Below are 26,308 nucleotides of genomic sequence, written 5' to 3'. Positions count from 1 at the left end.
TCTTGGGCCCAAGCCATCAGGATCCAGGCATATCAGAATTGAGTTACACATTAACATTGTCCACAAACACAATACATCACACATGACATTACATTAAGACAGTATTCCGAAAGAGAAAGAGGATGGCCTGCAAATGTCCATTGCTTAAAAATAAAACAAAGAGAAAAGAAAAGAAATATATACATATATTCTGCGTATCATTTCAAATGGAAGTGTAGAGCAGTGGGGGACCAGTTGTTTTTGAATACCTCTGTTTTCAGTTGTAATAGAGCAGTCAAGTTTTCCATCCTGTCGATATCTTGAATTCTATCCCTCCATTGGGTTATTGTGGGAGGCTGTGGCTTCAGCCAGGAGGCTGTTATTACTTTATTTGCTATTAGAAGAAGGGCTCTCAGAAGTTTTGTTTGGCTATTTTCTTCAAGGTTATCAGGCAATATCCCTAAATAGGGTTGTTTGATAGTTCTAACGGTATGTCTATAAATAAACATGTTTTATTTCCCTTTGTATTTTTTGCCAGTATTCTGATAACTTTGGACAGTCCCAAAATATGTGTGTGGTCCCCCACCTTGCCACAACCCCTCCATCATTGTGCTGAGGTATTGCTCCATTTAGATCTAATTTTAATTTTCCATCCAAATTCCCTCCAGTTAGGACTACTGGTTACTCTATGTCCCTGCTCGCATGAGTTTTCCCATTGTTCATTAGAGGTATAGTATGGATATACTATGGATATAGTAATGGGGAGTTTACATTTTTCCCTCACAACTGACCATATTTCTAGAGTATTTTTAACCCATATATTAGTAATCTTATTCTTCCCACAGTGGTCTAAATTCAGGAATGGGAATGAGTCCAGTGGTGTATCGTGGCACTTTGTTCCATTCCTACCCATAGTGTATGTTTCTTGGGATACCCAAGCAACCATTGCTCGTAATTGGGCTGCCCAGTAATATTTTTCCAGGTCAGGCAAGTTCAGGCAGCCGTTGTCTTTTGGACATAGTAGTCTTCTAAGTTTAAGTCTGGGTGGTTTGCTTTGCCATATAAATTTGGATAACCATTTGTCCAGTGCAGTAAAAGTGGCCGTAGGAACATATATAGGTAGTGATGGAAAAAGAAAGAGCAATCTTGGCATAACGTTCATTCTTATCGTTTCTATTCTTCCTATCAAAGAGAGTGGCAGGATTTCCCATCTTGTGAGGTCTGCTTATATATGGCCCATCAATTCTCCATAGTTGACCTTGAACAGTTTTGATAAATCTGTTGAAATGATAATTCCCAGGTATCTAAATCCCTGTGACCAGTGAACATTAAGCCTTCCTCTTAGTTGTAAAGGCTATTGTCCAACTAACATCATTGCCTCTGATTTTGATTGGTTGATCTGATAGCCAGAGAGTTCTCCATACTCTTTTAAAGTGTCCATCAACGCAGGAACAGATATGACTGGATCACTTATGTATGTCAGGATATCATCTGCATAGAGATATCGTATGTTCTCTATTTCCCATGTCCTTTATACAATTTTTTTCCCTTATTCTGTCTTATAGCTGCTAGCAAGGGTTCAATATTCATAGCAAAGAGCAAAGGACTGAGGCATTCTCCCTGTCTCACCTGCCTCTGCAGGTCGAAGAACTCAGAACAGCATCTATGCTGCTAGAGACTTTGATTATTGATGATGTTCTCCTGCACGTGGCATCTATTGCACTTCTGTCCGTCCTGGGAGAGGGATCCCTCACATGTGGCTCTCTCTGAGGTTTCTACATATTTTTACCCTGTTAAAAGGGTTTTTTGTAGTTTTTCCTTACTCTTGCTGAGGGTTAAGGACAGAGGATGTCACACCCTGTTAAAGCCCTATGAGATGAATTGTAATTTGTGAATATGGGCTATACAAATAAAATTTGATTGATTGATTGATTGATTGATCTATTCACTCTGACACACGACTTTGGGTTTTTGTAGCAAATGCTTTCTGTGCGTCAAAAATTATGAGCATTGATGGCTGCTTATTTTTCTTAGCACAGGTAATAATGTTTAGGGTTCTTCTCATAGCACCCTGCCTGCTGGGAATGAATCCTGTTTGATCCGGGTTAATCAGCGTTGTAATATGTTTTTGGACTCTTAGGGCTAAAATACTTAAGCCCTAAGAGCCCTGTTGTGTCAGACCCCAATTCATTTCAAGAGCACATACAAAGCACTCTACACTCCAAACCTGCAGAGGGCGACCACACAAGAGATGGTGGTGGAACCCAAGCCCAACAGGAACTCTTAAAGGGGACCATATTTGCCTGCGCACCCACTGGGAAGGCATGGCACAAAATGTTTGGATGCAGTCAGCTAGTCTTAGCACTTGCTCCTGGGAAGAAGGAATGACCACAGCTCCTGATCAATCTGAAAGACGCAACTGGTAGGAAAGAACAGCTTTGATTTGGATGGTGCAGTAAGATCATGCTTCTCCACGACTGTTGTTAATTATTATTATTAATATACATTTATTTATACATATAATTATTATTATTAAATTACAGTTATAAGTTGAATAACTTTAGCATGCTAATTTGAACTTTGTTGAAAACTTTAGATGGGGTTAATTAATTATGATGATACTTTATGTAACTCAGAGTCTAGGTTAATTGGAATTGTTTGTTAATTCTGAACTTGTTTAAGAACTGAGGAACTGGGGTCATTTTGAGAGGAAATTGTTTGCTGGTTTATTAATTTATTTGAGACTAATGCATGTCTTTTTCTGTTTTTCAAAGGTTATCAACCTATTCATTCTATTCGATTCCTTGATTTACTTATGTCCACTGAAAGAATCAAACATCAAGAAAATAAAAAATGGAAGAATAAGAAGAATAGAGTTGTCCTTTGCACCCTTCTATGGTTGATCAAGCAGTTTTTCAAGTTTGGGCAGAGATGTGGTCACGAAAACACACAGAACTTGACAAGCCCTAATACTGTAATGACCAGAAATAGTAATTTCTGGTCATTACATATCAGGCTAATGGGTCTATATCCTTCGTAGAGTGTTGGGTCCTTTCCTTCTTTATGAATCACAGATATAATTGCCCGCGACCATGTCTCAGGGGGGTCATTCTTGGAGAGAGCGTATCTAAACACTCTGGTTAAGATCACCAATTCATTTATGAAGCATTTATAGAATTCTCCAGAGAATCCATCCACACCTGGGGATTTATTATTTTTATTCAATATTTGTATTGCATCCCTTATTTCTATTTCTGAAATTGGTGTTAACATGTTTAATGATACTTCTTCTGACAATTCGGGGAGGTTTAAATTAGCTGGGAAGGTGTCAGGAAAATAATATACATGAAGACTTTCAGTCTGGTTTCAGAGCCAATCACAGCACAGAGACAGCCTTAGCAAAAGTCACTAATGACCTTCTAAAAGCTTCAGATCAGGGACTTGTGTCTGTCCTCGTTCTGTTTAATCTCAGTGCAGCATTTGACACAATTGACCATCACATTTTATTACAAAGATTTAAACAGTTAATTAGCATTAATGGTATGGCCCTTAATTGGTTTAAATCTTATTTTTCTGATCGCTCCCAATTCGTGCAAATTAATGATGAGTCATCTGTGCGCCCCAAAGTTAACCATGGTGTTCCAGAGGGCTCTGTGCTCGGCCCAATTTTATTCTCATTATATATGCTTCCATTAGGAAACATTATTAGGACACATTCGGTAAATATCCACTGCTATGCGGATGACACCCAGTTATACTTGTCAATAAAACCTGAACAAAGTAATCAATTAACTAAACTTCGAGCATGTCTCAAGGACATAAAAACCTGGATGACCCGCAATTTTCTCTTATTAAACTCAGACAAAACAGAGGTTATAATACTTGGCCCCAAACACCTTAGAGATACATTATCTAATGATATAGCTGCGCTAGACGACATAGCCCTTGCTTCCAATGGAACAGTCTAGCCTGGATGCCAGACGAACTTAGCCCCGCCCACAACATTTGAGGTCGGGAAGTTCGGTCTGTAGTCGCTCCGTTGGGGAGAAATTATGCCCAGTTCGAAATCATCCGGACCAATCAGATTTTCAGGGCGGCCTTTATACGATGATGGACAGATGATCAACGGTAACGTAATCAACCACGTCATCAAAGTGCCCTTGGGCTGAATTCATTTCAACAAACATGCCTGCCGCTGGAGAGCTGAGATGTGTAGATGCTGCCATTAAGTCTGTTTTAGACATCGACAGCGCATTAATTTTGAAAGAGGAACAGAGAACATGGAGGCGACGCCAAAGCACCGCGCTAATCCCTATCGCGCCGGCGCTTGGCTGTTCACACTGTACACTGAAGCGACGCTGAACCGCCGGGCAGCGCTAATAATATCACCCGTTGATCCAGTAGATTAAAAGCATATACTTACTTGTTGCTCCAACATTAAGCAGCAGCCTCCCAACATTTGTCGTTCTGGTGTTGTCTCTATACAACATGTTCCGAGGATCATACAACTCACTGTACTTCTCCACTTCAATTATTAATTTAATGTCATCCATGTTGAAGAACTTCGCTGTTTGTTCCGTTAAATGTCGGGTGTCGGGGGTAAATTACGTATTCGCCATTCAAGCCTATGTGGAGAATACGTAGCTCCCTCTCTCTCTCTTTTTATCTGTATCACTGCTTGCGTGGCTGTAGTGGATGGGCAGAGGGGGACATTTAATATATCATTGGTCAAATTAAAACTCCAGGACAACAGAAGGGGACTTCAAAGTATGGGATGCATATTTGATCATTTATATCATATAAAATATGTCATCAATATAGTTTAAGATCGTTTTTCAGTGTGTTTCCTGGTATGATACACTCGAGTCAAGCGCAAAAAATAGACTCAACGCCGAAACGATCGCTGCACGGCGCGAGTCACGTTGGCGCAGGGCGGCGTTTCAGCCTCCGGTGTGACCCGCACATAGTTTTAACATGGGAGTGGATAGGAAACAGCTGTTATTTAAGGCTTGACGCTGCTCTGAAGGGTCGCTTCGGCATCGCTTCAGAGTCCGGTGTGAACCCGGCGTTAGTAAATAACTCACAATGCGTTGCTTAACATACGTCACATACTACGTTGCTCTGATTGGTTGTAGGTCTATCCAATTGAGCGAAGAGGAATTTTATTTCCTGGTCAGTTGAAACACGCCCCATAATCACAGCCCAATGGAGCGGTTTCAGACTCACATTCTGACTAGAATTGTGAGTCTGACAATGTCAGACTAGGAACAGTCAAGAACTTGGGAGTGATCTTTGATCCCGATTAGTCCTTTGACAAAAAGATGCAGAAAAACTAGTCCACGCCTTTGTTACATCGAGACTGGACTATTGTAATTCATTACTATCAGGCTCCAGCAGTAAGTCGTTAAAGACTCTACAGATTGTCCAAAATGCCGCAGCACGTGTCCTGATGAGAACCAATAGAAGAGAGCACATTTCTCCAGTATTAGCATCGCTACACTGGCTTCCAGTTAAATCTAGAATAGAATTTAAAATTCTCCTCCTCACCTTCAAGGCCCTGAATAATATGGCACCTTTTTATCTTAAAGAGCTCTTAGTACCCTATCAACCCTCTAGAGCACTCCACTCCCAAAATTCAAGGCTGAATTATAGTCCTGCGACTGCAACCGCGGAAGGCCACGCAGTTGCATCGACGGACTCGTTTTGGTTTATACTTCTCTAACGTGCTGCGCGTGTTGCAACGCAATTCACCGCCAGAACACTAGGCGGAGTAACGTTTTTTTTCTAAAACAAAACACACAAAGAAGAGACGTCTTCTTCTTCTTCGACTGTTTTTTAACATCACCACTCCGGGTCCTCATAGCCTATTTCTGGCGAACAAATCGGCCAGTCAGTGACGGGTTATACAAGTGGTCATACTTTCGGATCTCTTCTGCCAAGTGCTCATTTATTTGGTCCATATTCATTCTTCTAAATCTTCAGTGATTTCCGCGTATTGTGGGGCATGAAACCGGAAACTAGACTCCGGAAAGGATTTAGAAAGCAGACCAATCACAAGCCTTGCGGGCTGCGTGAGGCTTGCGTCGCTTTGTCGTGTAGTTAGAAAAAAATTGGCGGACGCACGCAAGCCCCAAGAGGGAACGCGAGGGGCGTGTTGCATGTCTTGCGTGCGTGCGTGTGTGCGTGCAACCCGACTATAATTCGCCCTTTACTTGTCGTCCCTAAAGTCTCTAAAAGTATAGTATGAGCCAGAGCTTTTAGCCATGAAGCCCCCCTCTTGTGGAATCATATAAAACTTTCAGTTCGGGAGGCCGACACTATCTGTTAGTTTAAGAGTAGGCTCAAAACGTTCCTTTTTGATAAAGCTTATAGTTCGAGCTAAATAGTGCGGTAGAACATTACTTGTCCTATGTTCTAAAATAGGAAGCGTGTAGTTTAAAAAGGCATAGAGGTATTGATGGCTGATCTACAGAGTGGACCACATGGTTTTCATCATACTACCATACAAACCAGTAGCCAGTCTGATTTACCTTGAGCCTCAGTGTACCCCAAGTTCAGCCTATATCATTGTATCATTGATTACAAGGCAAAAACCCCTGATGATGCTAAGACGCAAAGGGAATTTATGACACATGACACACAGAGCTTCTCTTTCCAGCTTCTCCTTCCTCTTCTCCATCCCTATCACATTAAAGTAAATCGATCTCATCAGTGCATGTTACTGACTTGACCCCTTCCCCGAGTCCCGTTGCTTTATTGCCCGCAGATCCAGGCCCGTTGTGGCCGCACCATGGATAACGATTTGTGGATGGTACATCAGAGGTCACAATGGTGGATCTAGTATGGCAGATTCTATATCGTGCTGGCTCATCGTAGTGGGAATGACGGATCCTTTGTCGCGTTGGAGAGAAATAATGGTGGTGGACCACGGCAGAGTCTGATGATGGATCTTAATAAGCGGCCGTGGACAATGACTTTGGACTATAGTAGCATGTGATCTGGATGATGGATCATTATCTTGCTGGCTGCTGACCATGGACTATGATTGCAGCTTGACTACTTGACATATAATGTTTACCCTCATCAATGCTGCTAAAAAACTTTAATCTTGATGATGTTTTCCTGCACTTGACATCTATTGCACGTCTGTCCGTCCTTGGAGAGGGATCCCTCACATGTGTCTCTCTGAGGTTTCTGTGCATTTTTACCCTGTTAACAGGGTTTTTAAGTATTTTTTCCTGCTGAGGGTTAAGGACAGAGGATGTCTCACCATGTTAAAGCCCTATGAGACGAATTGTAATTTGTTAATATACAAATAAAATTTGATTGAATGATAGTATTGTCTGTTATTGTTTGGGATTTGGGTTCTTTGTACAGATTTTGGTAAAATTATGTAAATGCATCTGCCACCTCTTTGGGATGAGATACTGTTCTTGCCTATGTTGGATGAACAACCTTAGAGACAGTTCGGTTTGCCTGAGCTTTGCGAAGTTGGAAAGCTAGGAGGTGGCTGGCTCTGTTGCCCATCTCATAATATCTGTCTGGAGAATCGTAGAGCTCCCTCTGCTTTATAAGATAAAAGGTTATCCAAGGATTTTCTTGTCTCAAGTTCTGAGGCAGTAATACTCTAGGAGCTTTATCATGTTTTCTAGGCTAAACTGATCCTCTAGTCGCTTTCTCTTCAGTTGTGATGATGTCTGTATGATTTTCAATCTTATAACTGCTTTTGCTCCCTCCCATAAAATTGACGGGTTAACTTCTCCATTATCATTTGTCTCAAAGTATTCTTTTAATTGTTGTCTCAAATCATCCACTGTTTCTGTGTTGTTCAGTAGAGATACATTCAACCTCCAATATCTGAAGAAAGAGTACATGCCCAGGTCTATTTTCAGTATGATTGGGGCATGATCACTCAGTTCTATGTTCTATGTGAAATTCTATTACTTTATAAATGTACTGTTGAGTAAGACAGAAGCAGTCAATCCTTGAATAACTGCTGTGTACATTAGAAAAAAAACTGAAATCTTTCCCTTTAGGATTTTTAGTTATCCATGGTTCTACAAGTCCCAGTTCAGAGATGAAATTATTCAGCTTATGTGTTTTTGGACTTTGGGGTCCTTTTTCTATTGTGTTCCTGTCCTTCTTTCCATCTTGCACTGCGTTGAAGTCCTCTCCAATTACTAGCATACTTTTTGAATTGTCTGAAATGATGTTCGCAATTTCTTTGAAAAAACCTGGATCGTATTCGCTTGGAGCATATACATTCAAAATGGAAATCTCAGTTCCTCCAACACTTCCACCATGACATATCTTCCTGATTTATCCTGCACCACCTTCTCTAAACTAAAGGCCAGAGTTTTACTAATTAAAATCGCCACCCCTCTTTTTTTCCCATTTGAGGCACAATACACTAAATTGACCCATTCCCTCCTTAATTTTGTGTGTTCTTTCTCGGATAAGTGGGTTTCTTGGAGCAATGCAACTGAACATTGCATTTTCTTTAACTGATAGAATATTTGTTTCCTTATTTTAGGATGGTTTAGTCCATGAACATTATAACTCACTATGATCAATTTATCCATGTGGATAGCAGTACCCCTTCATTCTGTCTTTAAAAGTTAACATATATTTTCCAGAGATATACCCGTATTAAAAAAACATTATGTGACTGCATAATTAATGTTATATCCATCATTGTGGAAAACAAGAACACACAATCAAAACAAGGAAGAAGCAGACTTCCAGGAAAAGAGGCGCTTAAACAGAGTGCGCACATAGATTATATATTGATATTCTGGGCGTGACAGAGGTTCTTTTTGGATTGGTCAAAACTAGATGGAGGCCGCTGCATCTAGACGGGGCAGTGCCTCATCCTCTTGGAATGTCGTGTGATGAAGATATCGTACGTGCACTCCATTGTCTTGGTTACCAGAGGTCATAATGTTCCTGTCTCAAAGCAGCTGCCTTAGTGTGTTGTGGGGGAGAGGATTTGGCCAAGGTCTGCTCATTATCTGCTGTTGGTGTTCTACTTTGTGTGTGTGTGAATTAAAACAGGGAGCTGAGATGTGTGGTACAAAGTGTTGACTGTTCTGAAGAGTGTAATAATAAGGAATGTATGCGGTGTATGTCAATAAATGTATGTGTAATGTATTTGGTATATTTCAATACTACGCGCAAGTCCGACATCTTTGCTATAGCCTGTAGTGCTCGCCAAAGTGGAGTGTAAAGAAACAAAAGAGAAAAGGCTCCTCGGTTGAGGATAACTAATCTCATCATCTCATTTTCGTCCGCTTATCCGGGGTCGGGTCGCGGGGGGAGCAGCTCAAGCAGGGGGCCCCAGACTTCCCTTTCCCGGGCCACATTGACCAACTCTGATGGGGGGATCCCGAGGCGTTCCCAGACCAGCGTTGAGATATAATCTCTCCACCTAGTCCTGGGTCTTCCCCGAGGTCTCCTCCCCACTGGACGTGCCTGAAACACCTCCCAAGGAAGGCGCCCAGTAGGCATCCTTACCAGATGCCCGAACCACCTCAGCTGACTCCTTTCTAAGTAAAGGAGCAGCGGCTCTAATCCGAGTTCCTCACGGATGGCTGAGCTTCTCACCCTATCCCTAAGGGAGACGCCAGCCACCCTTCTGAGAAAACTCATCTCGGCCGCTTGTACCCGCGATCTCGTCCTTTCGGTAATCACCCAGCCCTCATGACCATAGGTGAGGATAGGAACGAAGATCGACCGGTAGATCGAGAGCTTTGCCTTGCGGCTCAGCTCTCTTTTCGTTACAACGGTGCAGTAAAGCAAACGCAATACCGCCCCCGCTGCTCCGATTCTCCGACCAATCTCACGCTCCATAGTACCCTCACTCGCGAACAAGACCCCAAGGTACTTGAACTCCTTCACTTGGGCTAAGGACTCATTTCCTACCCGGAGTAAGCAATCCATCGGTTTCCTGCTAAGAGTCATGGCCTCAGATTTAGCGGTGCTGATCCTCATCCCAGCCGCTTCACACTCGGCCGCCAGCCGATCCAGTGAGTGCTGAAGGTCACAGGCCGATGATCCAATGAGGACCACGTCATCTGCAAAAAGCAGTGACGAGATCCTCAGACCACCGAACTGCAACCCCTCCCCACCACGACTACGCCTCGATATCCTGTCCATGTATATCACAAACAGGATTGGTGACAAGGCGCAGCCCTGGCGGAGACCAGCATCCACTGAGAACGAAACTGACTGGCTGCCGAGGACGCGAACACAGCTCTCGCTTTGGGAGTACAGGGATTGGATGGCCCTGAGGATAGACCCCCTTACCCCATACTCCCGCAGCACCTCCCACAGTTTCTCCCGGGGGACCCGGTCATACGCCTTCTCCAGATCCACAAAACAAATGTAGACCGGATGGGCATACTCCCAGGCCCCCTCCAGGATCCTTGCAAGAGTGAAGAGCTGGTCCGTAGTTCCAGGATAACTAGTTTTATACATAATGTTAATAAACTTTCTATGATAAAACTAGCCAGAAAATATTAATCTTACCAAGTAAGCTGAATCTTAATTTCCTTCAAAGTCTACTCACAGCCCAGTGTGTTTTTACTTGTTCCTTCGTTATTACTGTGAAGGAAGCTCTTCAAATCTGCATTGGTCATCACGTTCGCTCTGTTTGCTGTTGAAGTCTCAGCCCAGCTATTCCGTAAAAGTTCTGCCCGGAACGTCTCCCGTTTGTCAAGTTGCACATGGATACCAATCCCATCAAGTGTTTGTGCCACATCCGACAGTGTCATGAAGGTCTTTGCTCCGGACCTCAGGTGAATTTTCAGCTTGGCAGGGAAAAGCGATTGAGCTTTTATGTTCTTCTCTTTAGACTGCTTCATCACCTCCCTTACTTGCTCACGTTTCATCTGGATGTCAGACGTGTAGACTTGGTCAAAGAAGATCTTCAGCCCTTTATATATCACTCCTCCTCAGTGTTTCCATGCTTCCTGAATGACCCGTTCCTTAGTTCTGTAGTTGAGGAATCTGACGATGATTGACCTCAGCATATCGTTGTTTTCTTTATCTTCTGTTACTCCGTATATACAGAGATTGTTGCGTCTCGCTCTGGACTCGAGATGCATACATTTTGCTGTTAGGCTAGCATCTCGTTGTAGCAAATAGCGAAGGGCTCTTTCATGTCTTTGTGTCTTATCTTTGGCAGCACCCAGCCTTTGTTCGTTTTCTGTCTCTCGTTGTTAAAGCTGTGTCGTCCTTTCAGCTACCTACTCTTGCTAACTAATTTTTGGTGTCTTCAGAGTGCTCCTTTCTGAAGTTGCGCAACTCGGCTAGCACAGCCGCCATGTTCTCTTCATTACCTGAGTCACTTTGACTTTGTTGGTCTTTGTAGGGTTTTGGAGTTTTGTTGTTCTTCTTTTCTGTCTCACTTCGAACACAGTCATCACGTTAGTTGCTGTGAGTAGTTTAGATGGGAAACAAAAGTGTTATTACATTTTTGGCTAGTTTTTAAAAAGTTCTCCTCCAGGAGCTTCTGGATCAGGCTGTTGCCTCGGTCATGACGTCACAGGAAGTCCCGATTTTTCCTTTGATTCTCACTTAAAACAAATTTCTAGGACAGCCTTCTTTCACTTACGTAACATCTAAAAAAGCAGACATGTCCTTTCTCAAAAATACACAAAAAAACGAGACCACGCCTTTGTTACTAATGGACTTGATTATTGTAATTCCTTAATACCTGAGCTGATAGTACCTTATCAATCCACTAGAGCACTGCTCTCCCAGAATTCAGGCTTACTTGTTGTCCCTAAAGTCTCTAAAAGTAGAGTAGGAGCCAGAGCTTTCAGCTATCAAGCTCCTCTCCTGTGGAATCATCTCCCAGTTTCAGTTTGGGATGCAGACACCCTCTCTACATTTAAGGTGTAGATGTGGAGCTGCTTTTGTTGAAATGCAGGGAGATTTCAACCACTGCAACCTGCGGACTGTGCACTCCAAATACGTCCAGCCTGAAAACGTTCCCACACATGATCGAATATGCTGGATCATGTTTACAGCAACATCCGTGCTGCATACTAACCTGTCCCTCGCCCCCATTTTGGACTCTCAGACCACATCTCCCTGTTTATGTACCCAGCCCAAAGACAAAGACTCAAACAAACAAATCCAGTGACTAAACAAGTTAAACTCTGGTCTTCAGAAACAGAGCATCATGCAGGACTGTTTCTCACAGACAGACTGGGATGTGTTTAAAGCTGCAGCCACACTGGATGATTATCCCATCAACATACAGGAGGTGGCTAAATGTGTGACTGGGTACATTAGCACCTGTGTTTATTACATTGTGCCCACCATAGGGGAGAGCGGGGTAATGTGGGCCATTTTTTACATTTGCTCCCCTCTAGGCGAGCTAAAATTATATATCAGTAAAATGTACACATTTCCCATTAATTCAGGATGTTCTCTAGCAATGGAAATGAAAAGAATGTCTTCAGGACAAAGGGCAATGAAAATATGATTGAAAAAAGTGGTCTTGTGTCAGACTTTACCCCAGACACGGGGTAAAGTGGTCCACTTACTTTTTCCACATTAAAACTACCATAACAACACATGTTGTAATAGTTAAAATCCCGACAGCTAGATTGACAACCACTAATATTGGGCCAGAAACAGAATGATGGTGATTGGTCAATTAAGCACATTTATGATTATTACGATTCATGTGATCTCTTGCACACCCTAGCTTACCTGCACATTGTTTCTCTGTCCAATTGGCAGGGACAGGGATATTGTTTTTCTCTGCGTATTAAAATGCCAGTTCACAGCACTTAACTGGAGCAAGGCCATGGAACTGGTCAGCTAGTTGTTTCAAGTGTTTGGCAAGCTCCTCCTCAATCTCATCTGTTAATATTCTCTTTACCTCAGCTACTGCACCCCAGGCTATTGATTTTACTTTCCCTTTCTCTTTTTCCTTTATGAATCTTTTGAAGGTTGTCTTATCAATATTTGTATCCCTTCCAGCTTTTCTTAAGGACATCTTTCCTTGCTTGACCTCAGCAGCTGCACTCTCCATCTCTGCGAGGGGTGTTTGGCCCAAGGTTGTCTTACTGGTGAATAGTAGTGATGGGAAGTTCGGATTTTTTTGCCGTATCGGTTCATTGAATCTCGTTCAGTAAAAAAAACGAATCTCTTTTTGAGTCATTAGTTCGTTTCAACGGGGGGGGGGGGGTGCAAATGATCCAAAGACTCATACCCGGCAGATGAACGAATCGAATCAGAGTCTTCGGGCGACATGTCAGCCACACAGAGCGAGCTCATCTCGCCGGTGACCGCGGTGCGGACGGGGGGGGGGAATCGCAATTAGATTATTTCCCCAAATCGTTCAGCCCTATTCACAAGTCATAATGACTGTTTTTGTTATTTTCACTTTACATTTACACTTACAGTTTAGTGCAGTGTAATGTTTTCCCGTGATAATTAAATGCCAATATATGACAATTAAAAACCATACAAACTGTCATGTTTTACTGTATATAATAGAGGAGGTTTTCTTAAAAAAAATGATCTGCCACACAAAAGCTGTCAGTCATTGCTGCTTTTTAACACGTGAAAGGGAATGAGGTAACTGTTTCCTCTTCTGAGCCTATGGAGGTCACGTGGAAAAGGATCCAAAGACTCGTACCCGGCAGATGAACGAATCGTTCACCTCCCGACCGTGTCTTCAGATCAGTGTTTCGTTCTTCTGCCAACAGAGTCTTCGGATCAGTGATTCGTTCATCTGCCGGATACGAGTCTTTGGATCCTTTTTCACGTGACCTGCATCAGCCTATGCAACAGTCCCGATGCTCGGCCACGAGAAAATGAACGAATCTCTCTTTGAGAGGACTCGTTACTCCCGAGTCCTTGTAAGGATTCGTTCAAAACGAACGAATCATTCACGACCGACACATCACTAGTGAATAGTTTCTTGGCATGATGGCTTTTCTACAATGTTTAGTACATTAAAAATAAAACATATATAATGTAATATAACACTAAAGTATGTTTAAGACTAAACTTAACTTGTGCTTCATGGTGTGCACAGCATTTGTCCCACTTTACCCCACAGCCACCGTTTTAGAAAAAACAAAATCTCTTAGCAATTCAGGCTAATCTTCAGCTAGCATCAATCACATGGCTTTATATGTTGGAAGTTTTTCTACCTGAATCAATTTGTTTTGACACTACAGTTGATTAAGTTCAAAGCAAGAAAATTTACTTTTATATGCAAAAACACATTTTTGTGAAAAAACATACTTTCCACAGCACCAGCACCAACTTCTCCTTCATGGCAAGGGGGGAATGGGAGGGGCTTGAAAACTTAATGGTCAAATGACCACAAATGTGTTTCGTTGCTTAGATACAGGGGGTATCTCACATGACCCGATGTCCCACATTACCCCACTCTCCCCTACAGCTCAGGAAGTTTCTAAACTCAAGACATGGATTCAGGTTATTTATTCACTGTAGAAACCTGTAGAAACCAACATGTAGATTTGCTGTGGTTATTTTCACTTCTCTTTGCTCCGTTCTTAAGCCCTCAGTAATAAAAAACCACACTGTTCATACTTTTCTCTCCGTATGTATAAAACAGAGTTTACAACACAGAAACAATTTCAATTGCTTGAAAAACATTTTTGACTTAATTTACAACAGCTACATAAGCAGCATATACAGCAAGATTTAAAGATTTCAAGATTTTTTTTACTTGTCAAATGCACAACAATAACATTAAGCAGTCGCTGGCAGTGAAATGCTTGAGTCTCAGGCTCTCTTCTAACAATGCTCAAGTAATTACACACTATACAATAAAATAAGAGAAATAGTATAAAATAGAATATCAAAATAGGAAATAATGTATGTATATCTAAATATATATGAACAGCTGAGGAGAAAATAGAACAACAGAAGTGCAAATATGCAAATATGTCACAGTGCTAGTTTGATGGAGTTATTGCAGTTCAGAGGAGTTTAAAAGTCTTATGGCCTGGGGGATGAAACTGTCTCTGAGCCTGGTGGTGCGGGCTCGGATGCTGCGGTACCGTCGGCCAGATGGCAGCAGGCAAAAATGTTTATGGCTGGGGTGAAAGGGGTCTTTAATAATCCGGCTGCTCTTCTTCCTGCACCGCTGGGTGTAGAGGTCCTCTATGGATGGTAGCGCTGTCCTGGTGATGTGCTGGGCAGACTTCACCACCCTCTGTAAAGCCTTATGATCAGGCCGGTGCAGCTGCCATACCAGGCGGTGATGCAGCCAGTCCGGATGTTCTCTATTGTGCATCTGTAGAAGTTGCAGAGAATCCTGGAGTTTATGTGGAGCTTCTGCAGCCTGCGGAGGAAGAAGGGCCGCTGTCTGGCCGTCTTTCTAATGGAGTCTGTGTGATGGGTCCAGGTCAGGTCATCAGTGATGTGGACCCCGAGGAATTTGAAGCTGCTGACTAGCTCCACCGTGGCCCCGTTGTCAGGGCTCTGACCTCCTCTCTATGACAGTGGTGTCATCAGCAAAACTTAACGATGGTGTTGGAGCTGTGGGTGGCCACGCAGTCTTGCATGAACAGGGAGTACAGAAGAGGACTGAGTACGCAGCCCTGGGGGGCCCCGGTGTTGAGAGTCAGGGTGGAGGATGTGGTGCTGCCGATCCGCACCGCCTGTGGTCTGCCCGTCAGGAAGTTCAGGATCCAATCACGGAGGGCGATGTTGAGCCCAAGGTCTCTGAGCTTGGTGACGAGCTTCAGGGGCACGATGGTGTTGAATGCTGAACTGTAGTCGATGAACAGCATTCTCACATATGTGTCCCTCTGGTCCAGGTGGGAGAGGGCAGTGTGGAGGGTGAGGGAGATGGCATCTGCAGTCGACCTCTTTGACCTGTAGGCATGTGAAGAGGGTCCAGAGAGTCAGGGAGGGAGGAGGTGATGAATGGTTGGACCAGCCGCCCGAAGCACTTCATGATGATGGAAGTGAGTGCTACTGGGCGGTAGTCGTTCAGGCAGAGGATTTTTGTTTTTTTGGGAACAGGGACAATGATGGTCTTCTTGAAGCATGCAGGGACTGGAGCAGTGACAGGTTGAAGATGTCTGTGAACACATCTGCCAGCTGATCTGCACACACCTTGAGAGCTCGGCCGGGGATCCCATCAGGTCCAGGTGCCTTGCGTGTGTTGATCCGGTTGAGGGATTTCCACACGTCTGTCCTGGATATGACTGGGGGGCAGCGGTCCTCCTGGGCCTCTTCGATCTCCGCAGCTGGGGAGTTAATCTCAAAGCGTGCATAAAAAGTGTTCAGATCCTCTGGGAGAGATGCAGAAACCACATCAGCACTGCTGGTCTTGGCTTTGTAGTCTGTGATGGTTCTCAGTCCGGCCCACATGTTCCTAGTGTTGGAGCCCTTGTAATGGGACTCCACTTTGTCCCTATAGAGTCTCTTAGCACTGCTAATAGCACTCCGGAGCTCGTACCTGGATTTCTTGTATTCCTGCAGATCCCCCGAGATTAAGGCAGCAGTCCGTGCTTTGAGTTTAGCATGGACGTCACCATTTATCCAGGGCGTCTGGTTGGGAAATGTTTTTACTGTAATCCTGGGTACGACGTCATCGATGCATTTGCTAATGTAGCAGATGACCGCGTCCGTGTACGTGTTGATGTCATCATCCTGGAACACGCACCACTCTTTTGTGCTGAAGCAGTCCTGAAGAGCCGAGTCTGATTGATCGGTCCACTGCTGGATTGTCCGAGTCACCGGTCGAGTTTCTGCCTATAGGAAGGCAGCAGCAGGACGGAAACGTGATCTGATTTGCCGAATGGGGGGCGGGGGAGGGCCTTATACGCACCCCGGAAGGCAGTGTAAACATGATCCAGCGTGTTCGCGCCGCGCATCGGGCAGCTGATGTGCTGGAAGTATCTCGGCAGGACTTTCCTTATCTTGGCGTTGTTAAAATCCCCGGCCACGATAAACGCAGCCTCGGGCCGTGATGTCTCTGTCCTGTCGATCACCGCATGCAGCACGTCCAGTGCCTGGTTAGTTTCGGCGCTGGGGGATGTACACCGCCGTTAGAATGACCGATGTAAACTCCCTCGGGATGTAATAAGGACGGCATCTGATCATGAGGTGCTCCAGGTCCGGAGTACAGCCTGAAGAAATTATTCTCACATCAGAGCACCATAGATTATTCACCATGAAGCAGACACCCCCTCCCTTGCTCTTACCTGAGTTTGTTGTCCGGTCCTGGCGGTGAATGGAGACCCCCTCGGGAACAATGGCGGAGTCCGGGATCGAGGGGTCGAGCCAAGTCTCAGTGAAAACCATCACGTTACAAAACTTGATGTCCCGTTGAAACGCCATCCTGCTACGAAGTTCATCCAGCTTGTTGTCCAGGGACTAGACATTAGCCAGAAGTTTGCTTGGTAGAGGAGGCCGGTTTTCACATTTCCTCAGCCGGACCAGGAAGCCGGCTCGCGACCCTCTTTTCCTTCGTCCTCGCCTCCGTGTTCCAGGTACAGCAGGTAAACCGCGCCATGGGTAGCCTCCTTTGTTTGTTGTCGGTGGCGGTGAAAAAGTGTTTTTTACCGTCAAACCGATGGACAGAAGTTGTTCTCTATCATATATGATGATAGGGCTTGCTTTACCGGAGTGCATGATACAAAATAAGTAGAATATATAACAACAAGATAGAAAAAAAAGAGCAGAGCTGTGGGAGAGCGCGAGACACAGCAGCCTTCCACGGCGCCGGCAGTGACACATTGTTGGGTAAACGTAGAAAGGTGACTTTGGTCAAGTTATTAAATCAAAAAGGAAAAACACATACTTGTAGAAACCAACATATAGATTTGCTGTGGTTATTTTCACCTCTCTTTGCTCCGTTCTTCAGCCTACAAAATGAGATAAATTTATTTCAAAGGCTGGAGGCACCATCACGTAACATACATCTCAGGGAACGTTAAATTACGACATTGAAAAAACATATAAACATTCAAAACAACATCGCAATGTACTTATATATATAACATGCAATTTACACCGGTCATTTCTCAAGGAAAACTATAAAACAGCACAGAGCTTTTCCACAAGTGATAAAATGTACAAATACAAATCCTAAATAAAAATAAATATAGTACATTGCTATCTCTGTTACACCTGGTCTCTTGCATTTGATCAGGGAACGAGATGGATTACAAAACAGCAAAGAACAGACTGAGAAAAAACATCAAAAGGCTAAAAAGCAGTACAAGGAGAAACTGGACGGCTTATACTCTACTGCTGATGTCGGGCGGATGTGGCTGGGCCTGCAACACATCACAGAGTAAAAAGGGCACCACCACTGAGATCACCAATCCCACCTATACTCTGCCTGAACAGCTCAACCAATTCTACGCCTTGCTTCGAGACCTCCGTAAGCAGCCCAGTGGGAAGGCACTCACACACAACAACCCCCTTAGTGGGCCTTCAGGGCATGTGCTACGGAGCTGGCTGATGTTTTCACCTCCATCTTCAACCTCTCAGTAGCAGACCAAAGTCATCTGAGTACTTTGTGACACAAAATCCTGCTGCTGAATCAGAACATCAATACAAACTTCCATGGACAAACCCGTCAATATGTTTCCTCATGAAAGCTTAAATTTGCAATATTTACATATGATGTTATATTTTTGTGCATATTGTAAAGGTTGTTTAATATGTCAGAATTGGTGTAGTAGGGGCAGCTCTGGCTGAGTGGTAGATTGATGTCCTCCAACCAGAAGGTCGGTAGTTCCATCCCAGTCTTCCCCATCTGCATGTCGAAGTGTCCTTGGGCAAGATGCTGAACCCCAAATTGCCCCTCATAGAACAAAAAAGTGCTGCTAATGGATGCACTGTATGAATCTGTGTGAATGGGTGAATAGCAAACTGTAATGTAAAGCGCTTCAGTCATTAAGAATACTAGTATGTTTTTTAATGTCTGTCCAAATGTCACTGACAGAAGTTCTTTGTTTTCTCTCCAGGTGAGATCAACATTACAGCAACTTGATGGGGATGAATAGAGGATTCCCTTTAAGATGACACGTACAGACCCACCTGACATACTCCTATCAACTGTGCATCGAGATATTGAAGTGATTCCCATTTCTTCCCACTTCGAGTCCTTGCAATGTGATGCTATAAATTTCAGCACACTGGAGGACAGTAAGAGTAACATCAATAAAAGGCACTGCCATTCCTTTGACTTTAAGTCATTGGATTTCCAAAATTCACACAAATATTCAATGGAGTCCCCATACAGGAAGGCTGACAAGCATGCAGCCAACCAAGATGTTGCGTGGAATGCTTTGGGCCAGCAACAGAGATACCGATTTTCTGCTCCAGACATTTTTAGCAATAGGTTACCTTCTCAACCAATGGCTGCTGATATAGCCAGTGAGTTAGTTGTCTCTGAACAAAAAAGAAGGACCAGGTCAAAGAGTGCCACCCGGGTCCAGACCAGTCTCACTCCTGTGTCTTTTGAAGGGTGCTCATCTTCAGGGAGAAAGGGTAGAGAATCCCAAAGGGCTGCAAGAGACCCTCGCTGGAGACCAGATGTATCCCCACGTAGGGAATCATCATATGCGGCAACTAGGGGCCATATGCATGAAGTACATCCCATTAAGTTACAGCCTCAAATGGGTGACAGCAGTGGATATTCACCTCACTTTGCTGCTGATAATTCAGAGGATGGAGTACTAGATAAACCAGCAACTAGCCCTCATGTTAGATGTCGGGTGGACATCAAACCTGATGATGCAGCATTACATCATTCAGGACCGAAACAGTGTAAATCTCAAGTGGACATTCAATGGCAGAGGCACCACAGTGGGGCGAGAAGGAGTCTCACTGTACCACGCCATTTCTCCTACTCTAGAACACCAACTCCCACTGACTTATTAGGTACAGAGAGTAGGCAAACGTATCCTTATTCCCGCAGCTTGCCAAATAGTTACTTACAACCCATGGAAACTCACTCACAAAGAATGCCCTCATCAAGTGATTACTATGGAAGGGAAAGAAGAGCTCATTCCAGTCCTAATGTGCCAACCAAGTTCTTTTATGCAGACAACCCAGGAAGATATGTTACTACAGTTCCTCCTCAACCAAGTTCTTACTTTCAGGACGAACGTTATACACCAGGACAAACATATACTCATAAAGTGCAATATGTGCAAGATCCAAGGACTCGAACTTTGCATGCTGTAGCTACAAGACCATATTATCCTGAAATGGAGTCCTATCCATACTCTGTGAAGACAGGATATCCAAAACCCTATACAGCAAATGAACCAGGGCCGTACATCATACAGACACCTCCAACTCGAATATTTTATGGGGATGATCCAAGATCTTATCAAGTCCAGACTGCTCCACCGAGGTTTTATTATTCCAGTGACATGTATACAATTCCACCTGAGCACCATATCCCAGCAAGGGCATATTATACAGAGGGCCGAAGACATGCTCGGGTTATCCAGGCTCAAACTGATGATTGGTATGGTTCAGATGCATCTGGTTATTCCACCAATCCTGCCTCTTATGTATCTCAAGTCACTCCAACCAGAGTTCGGCAAGAGCCTGTGTTAGCACCTTGGTATACCAGCCCATGTGGAGAAACTCAAAGAATTGGCACAGATTCTAAATCTTACTCAAGGTCCTGGGATAATATTCTTAACTATCATGTAGAGAAGGAACAACCTCTTCCTGTGCAGCGGGGTCAGAGCTATGAGGATCTTCTGGACTCCAGGAAGCCTGCAGAAGCCACAGGTGACAAACCTCAGCCAGTGGTAGTTAATCTCTCCAGTTCCCCAAGACGTTATGCAGCCTTATCAATGTCAGATAACTCACTCGTTGACAAAAGCCCAACAGAGATTTCAAAGGCCAGTACCAGTAAACTCTGGTTTGTCACTCCAGAAATAACAATCACAGATAATGACATTCGAACCGGGAACCTTAATAAGGCTGAAGGTAGGTCCACTAGATGGGACATTCTTGACTCCAGAAGCACCAAGGGTCCAGAACTGTCTCCCTGTGACTTTGAAAGCTCAACCAAAGAGAAGGCACATGACAATGCCTCACTACAGCAAAGCCTAGAACAACTTGATGAACTTCTGGCAGATCTTGTGACAGATTACAAGCCACCGAGTAGAAGGGCAAGCGAAGAAATTTTGGATCAACTTAAAAAGTTAATTGATGAGGAAGAAGCAGTATCTCTGTCCAGAAAAAGTTCAAGGGCAGGTACAGAGGAACCAGCTCCTCTTGACAAGCAGCCAACCTCAATAAAAATACATCCTGATCCTTTTCAAGAGATGGATGGGGCCAGTGATGTAATGAAGAGTGCAGATGAGTGCTCCCCAGATCAGAGCCCAGATGAGGATGATACAATGATGTGCTCAAACAACAGATGTCGGAGGACAGAAACCCTCTTCAATGCTTGCTTATATTTTAAATCCTGCCACAGCTGCTATACCTACTACTGCTCTCGAAACTGTCGCAGAGAGGACTGGGATATTCATAAAGAGAGCTGCTTGTATGGAAGAATTGGAAGCACATGCCGTCACATCATCAAACACTGCCGTGAAACTGTTGAAGTCCACAAAGCCTTCTCCCGGATTGCCAAAGTTGGCTACCTTTCTCGAGGTAGAGGGGTTCTCTTCCTTGGTTTTCCAAATCCGGCATCATCCAGTAATTTCCTGCAGTATGGCCTTGATAGTCTACTTATGTCTCCTACATATCTGTCCCTTCGAGAGCTTGATAGCTTCAAGGACAACCTAGGGGAGTACTGTAAGGAGCTGCAGCAAGCTGGTAAAGAGTATGACCCAAATGAATGCTTCATCCTGAATGTATCAATCGCTGTTGGTGACATATTGGCTGATGGGCCATCACCAAGGAACCAAGCTCCGACTGTCAGAAAATATGCAAAGGTTGCTCTGGCTTCTTTTAGCCCTGAGCGAACGGTTCACAAGAAAGAAAGTGACATGGAAACACTAATACTGACTCCACCCCCAGGAACAGCAGATATCGACAAAGACGGAGAGGAAGGCAGAAAGGCCAGGGAAATCTGTTTTATCAATATACAGCGAGAGTTAAGAATTCGAGGGGTTTTCTTACGCCATGAATACCCACAGGTATATCAACAGCTGTGTGAGTTTGTGGAACGTAACAGAAGGTTCACACCCACTACTATTTATCCCATTGACAAAAGGACTGGTAAACAGTTTTTGTGCATGATTATGGCTGCCTCTGAACCCAGGACATTGGACTGGGTAGGGGCCCCGCATCTCCTTGATGACATTATTTAAGTATGCCTTTTGTTGTAAGTATATATGTTAGAAATACATATATATATATATATTGTTACGCATATTTAGATATCAATTAATTATAAACATTTGTAGACAAATATTTTGTTATGGAATTTATTCTTAGTGTTAGTCTTTATCAGAATAATTCCTGTCAGATGGAGATTGAGCTCAGTACAAACAATTTATTTTATCTTTTTAAAGGGTCATGTACTGTTACAAAACATTTCCTTTAGAGGGATAACAAACAAATTTGGTTTAGATTTTTTTTAATTATTATTACCATGAGTTATTATTACTATGTGTTCTTCGTAGCTTAGTCTCTTTTAATGACAGTCATTTTCTTCATATATCTATACATCCTTCAATGATATGCCATTCAGAAAAAAACATTATTTTCTTAGTTACATAAGTACTTTCTATGCAAATATGCTATTTGAGTTAGCACCACAATCCTGTACAAGGATTTCTTTTATGATATTATTTGATATTAAATTATATTATATTATATTCAGATAAAATGTTGGAACCTTTGATTGCAGCTGAAATCCTCATCATAAGAAAATGATGAAAATGGAAAGGAGTACTTTAAAAATCTATAATCGTTGTTTGGGTAAGAAAACTATATTGAAAGTTGACCTTTTCTTCCCTACTGAGTCTAATGGCATACTTTTTGGGTGAATTTCTGTAGTTTTGTAGTAATGCAAACTGGAATCTGGAGCAGTGCTGAACTTGACAGCAACCTCCTCAATAGATATTAAATGGTGCCAGTTACCAGTCACACAATGTGTTGGCCTGTACTGTTTAGTTTTCAACACTGTGAATAGTAAGAGTTATCTATTACAAAAAGAAAACTTGGTATTATACCAAAAATCATGCAATTTCCTAGAACGCTGAAGTTGTATTTTTCAATATGATTGCAAATTAAAATATATTAATTAGGAGAAGAAGTTATTGTCCTTAGAACATGTTGAGCCAGATTTGGCACAGTAGCTATATGGTATGTAAATGCTTGAATTTGTTGTGTATTTGTTCTGCACTAGATTTATTATGTGTGATTTATGCTGCCCATTTTTTGTTTTAGAAAATCAGAAGCATTAGATTTTTCAGTGATTGAAGAAGTTTTAGAAACCTTTATCAATGCAACTTATCCATGTTTCCTCGTTCTTTTTAGTCTTCTTTCTTGATTTTATTTTTGTAGCATCCTAAATCCCATATTTCCTGAAAGCATACTGATGATATGAAACTTACAGTAATTGAAAATCGACAGTCTAACTGGAACATACTATATGTTTGAAATATTAAAACTTCTCAAAACTGACCTATTTAACAAATGACCCATCTGAAAGATGGGCGGGAGCATTAGTCAATCAGTCGAAAATGAATAAGCTGTTTTCTCACAGTTGTCAATCATGTTTCCCCATTTAAACCTTTTTCCTTGTTAAATCAGCATAGCTTACAGTTTTCAAGGAAATGTATAATGAAACTTGAAGAAATACATACAGTTTATATTTGAAAACTTTGCTGACAGGATGTGCTGTACAGATTCAGTGAAAATTTGCTGACTAAGTGATTCTGTTTTCTATGCTCTGATCTCATTTAACATGATACTGGTGTTAGTAACTTGCTTGACAAATGGACTTGTTAAAGTGAAGACTACTATGCTGTGTATGTAAAATCAAATGAATTTTACATTTTGTTAGTTGTTCAAATCAAAAAGCAACGAAAATGAGACCTCACATGTCGAGAAAATCCTATAATCTTGTATTTTTTATACTTTCAACGTATGTGAATGAGTGTGTCTATTTATAAAACATAACAAATAAATGGAATGGAACTCTGTTCTGAGGTCTGCCAGCTGAGTCATTGATGTTTTAATTTCAGAGTCGAGATGTACTCTTTGTACAGAATTTAGTTTACTTAAATTTTATATAATTGGAGAGATAATGTAGCCTTGATGCCAGACAAACTTAGCCCCGCCCACAACATTTGAGGTTGGGGAAGTTCGGTCTGGAGTCGCTCTGTTGGGGAGAAATTATGCCCGACCGGGCCAATCAGATTGTCAGGGCGGGCTTTATACGATGATGGACAGGGGCCGGTATTTCAAAACTTGTAATCCAGATCAGAATGATCCGGATAAACAAATCCCCCTGTCCTCAGCCACGGCTCAACCTGATCTATCCCGGTATTTCAAAACTTTGCTGGATTGGATCAGAGTGATCCTGATACCGGCAGATTGGGATGTCCAAATCCGTCCCGCCCCCTGGATCACAGACAGGAAACAGGAAATGGAGCCAACCTTTTACAGAAAAAGGAGAAGCTAGCTCAACTATTGTCTTTGAATTAAAGTATAATCTTAGCCAGTGTTGATGCGTCCTCAGACTAGATGAAAGGCAATCATTATATTGAGTTAACCAATTATGTAAATCAGCACAAAGTTGAAAGAAGAGCTCGGCGATCTCTAATTAAGCAGAGTTCGCACTAATGCGAGCTAACGCTGCTCCATTGACTCCTGTGTTAAGGAGCTAACAAGCTAGTAAATAGGCTAGCGTCTGTATGTCGCGGTCCACAGTCCATTTGAATGCATTCACTCGCAAGGCATTGTGTGTCGATTTTAAAATGTGTTGTACATATCTTTTAGGAAACAGTTGTTAACAAAGGGGACAGCCCTAAAACCTTAATATTAGATTTTCTTTACAGATGTCTGTGGGAAGAGACTTGCACAGACTTGCTCCAAATGGCATTACTTTTTGAGCTTTGGCTATGAAAATTAAGTGTGTGTGCTGAATGCATGTGAATAAAAACATTTGACAGAGTTTCAGTGGAGGCCTTTATCAGTGAACAAATGAACAAATCAAACTAACACTTCTTAAACAAGAAGAAGTGAAGTTAAGAATTCAGTTGCTGGAAAAGCAGTTAAAAGACTGAAATGTATACTGCATAGTTTAACACTGTTTGTTTAATAAATCACATTGTTTTTCCTTCATAATTCCTTGTTAATTGGAGTTTGTAATGTCACTTACACGCAGTAGTGTAATGTTTATTCTGTGTTGCACTTCTGACGCCGATTTGTTAAAGCATTGCAGTGAACAGCATGCATGTTTGCAGAAAAAAAAAAGGAACGTGAAAAGGAAATAAACATTGATCAAACAGCAGTGAAGCTTAGTTGTATTAAACAAAGAACTTTGGGAGCAGTTACACTTCAACTGTTCAAATCTTAACATGTAATCTCCCTCAAATCCACCTCTGAGGTGGGATCAGGGTGATCCTGATTTTTAGGATCAAACTGATCCAGATTTCCCACTTAAGTTTTGAAATACTCAACAGCAGCTTTTAATCCGGATCAAAGGCAGGATTGGATTGCCAAATCTGAATCTGAATCTTCAGGATCAGATTTGCTTTGAAATACCTGTTTTTAGGATCTGATCAGGATTTAATCCAATCCAGGTGGATTAATCCTGTCGGATCATTTTGAAATACCGGCCCCAGATGATCAACGGTAACTTAATCAACCACGTCATCAAAGTGCCCTTGGGTTGAATTCGTTTTCAACAAACATGCCTGCCACTGGAGAGCTGAGATGTGTAGATGCTGTCATTGAGTCTGTTTTAGACATCGACAGCGCATTCATTTTGAAAGAGGAACAGAGAACGTGGAGGCGACGCCAAAGCACCGCGCTAATCCCTATCGCGCCGGCGCTTGGCTGTTCACACTGGACACTGAAGCAACGCTGAACCGCCGGGCAGCGCTAATAATATCTCCCGTTGATCCAGTAGATTAAAAGCATATACTTACTTGTTGCTCCAACATTAAGCAACAGCCTCCCAACATTTGTCTTTCTTGATGTTGTCTTTATACAACATGTTCCGAGGATCATACAACTCACTGTACTTCTCCACTTCAATTATTAATTTAATGTCATCCATGTTGAAGAACCAGTGTTTCCTGGTATGATACACTCGCGTCAAGCGCAAAAAATAGACTCGACGCCGAAACGACCGCTGCACGGCGCGAGGCAGCCT

The 26,308-nt window shown here is 42.7% G+C and overlaps 1 protein-coding gene across 1 annotated transcript in view; it reads left to right on the top strand.

Moving 5' to 3' along the window:
- ajm1 (apical junction component 1 homolog) overlaps positions 1-24,128 on the top strand; it is a 75,009-nt gene extending 50,881 nt beyond the window's left edge. Inside the window, exon 2 of the mRNA XM_062412852.1 lies at positions 18,966-24,128. Within this exon, the coding sequence (XP_062268836.1) occupies positions 19,020-22,286 (3,267 nt within the window). The 5' untranslated portion in view covers positions 18,966-19,019 and the 3' untranslated portion in view covers positions 22,287-24,128. The remainder of the gene's footprint in view (positions 1-18,965) is intronic.
- The last annotated feature ends 2,180 nt before the right edge of the window (positions 24,129-26,308 follow it).

The sequence above is a fragment of the Platichthys flesus genome, chromosome 19, assembly GCF_949316205.1.
Source record: "Platichthys flesus chromosome 19, fPlaFle2.1, whole genome shotgun sequence".
Taxonomy (NCBI): domain Eukaryota; kingdom Metazoa; phylum Chordata; class Actinopteri; order Pleuronectiformes; family Pleuronectidae; genus Platichthys; species Platichthys flesus.
This window is presented reverse-complemented; position numbering and strand designations above follow the sequence as displayed.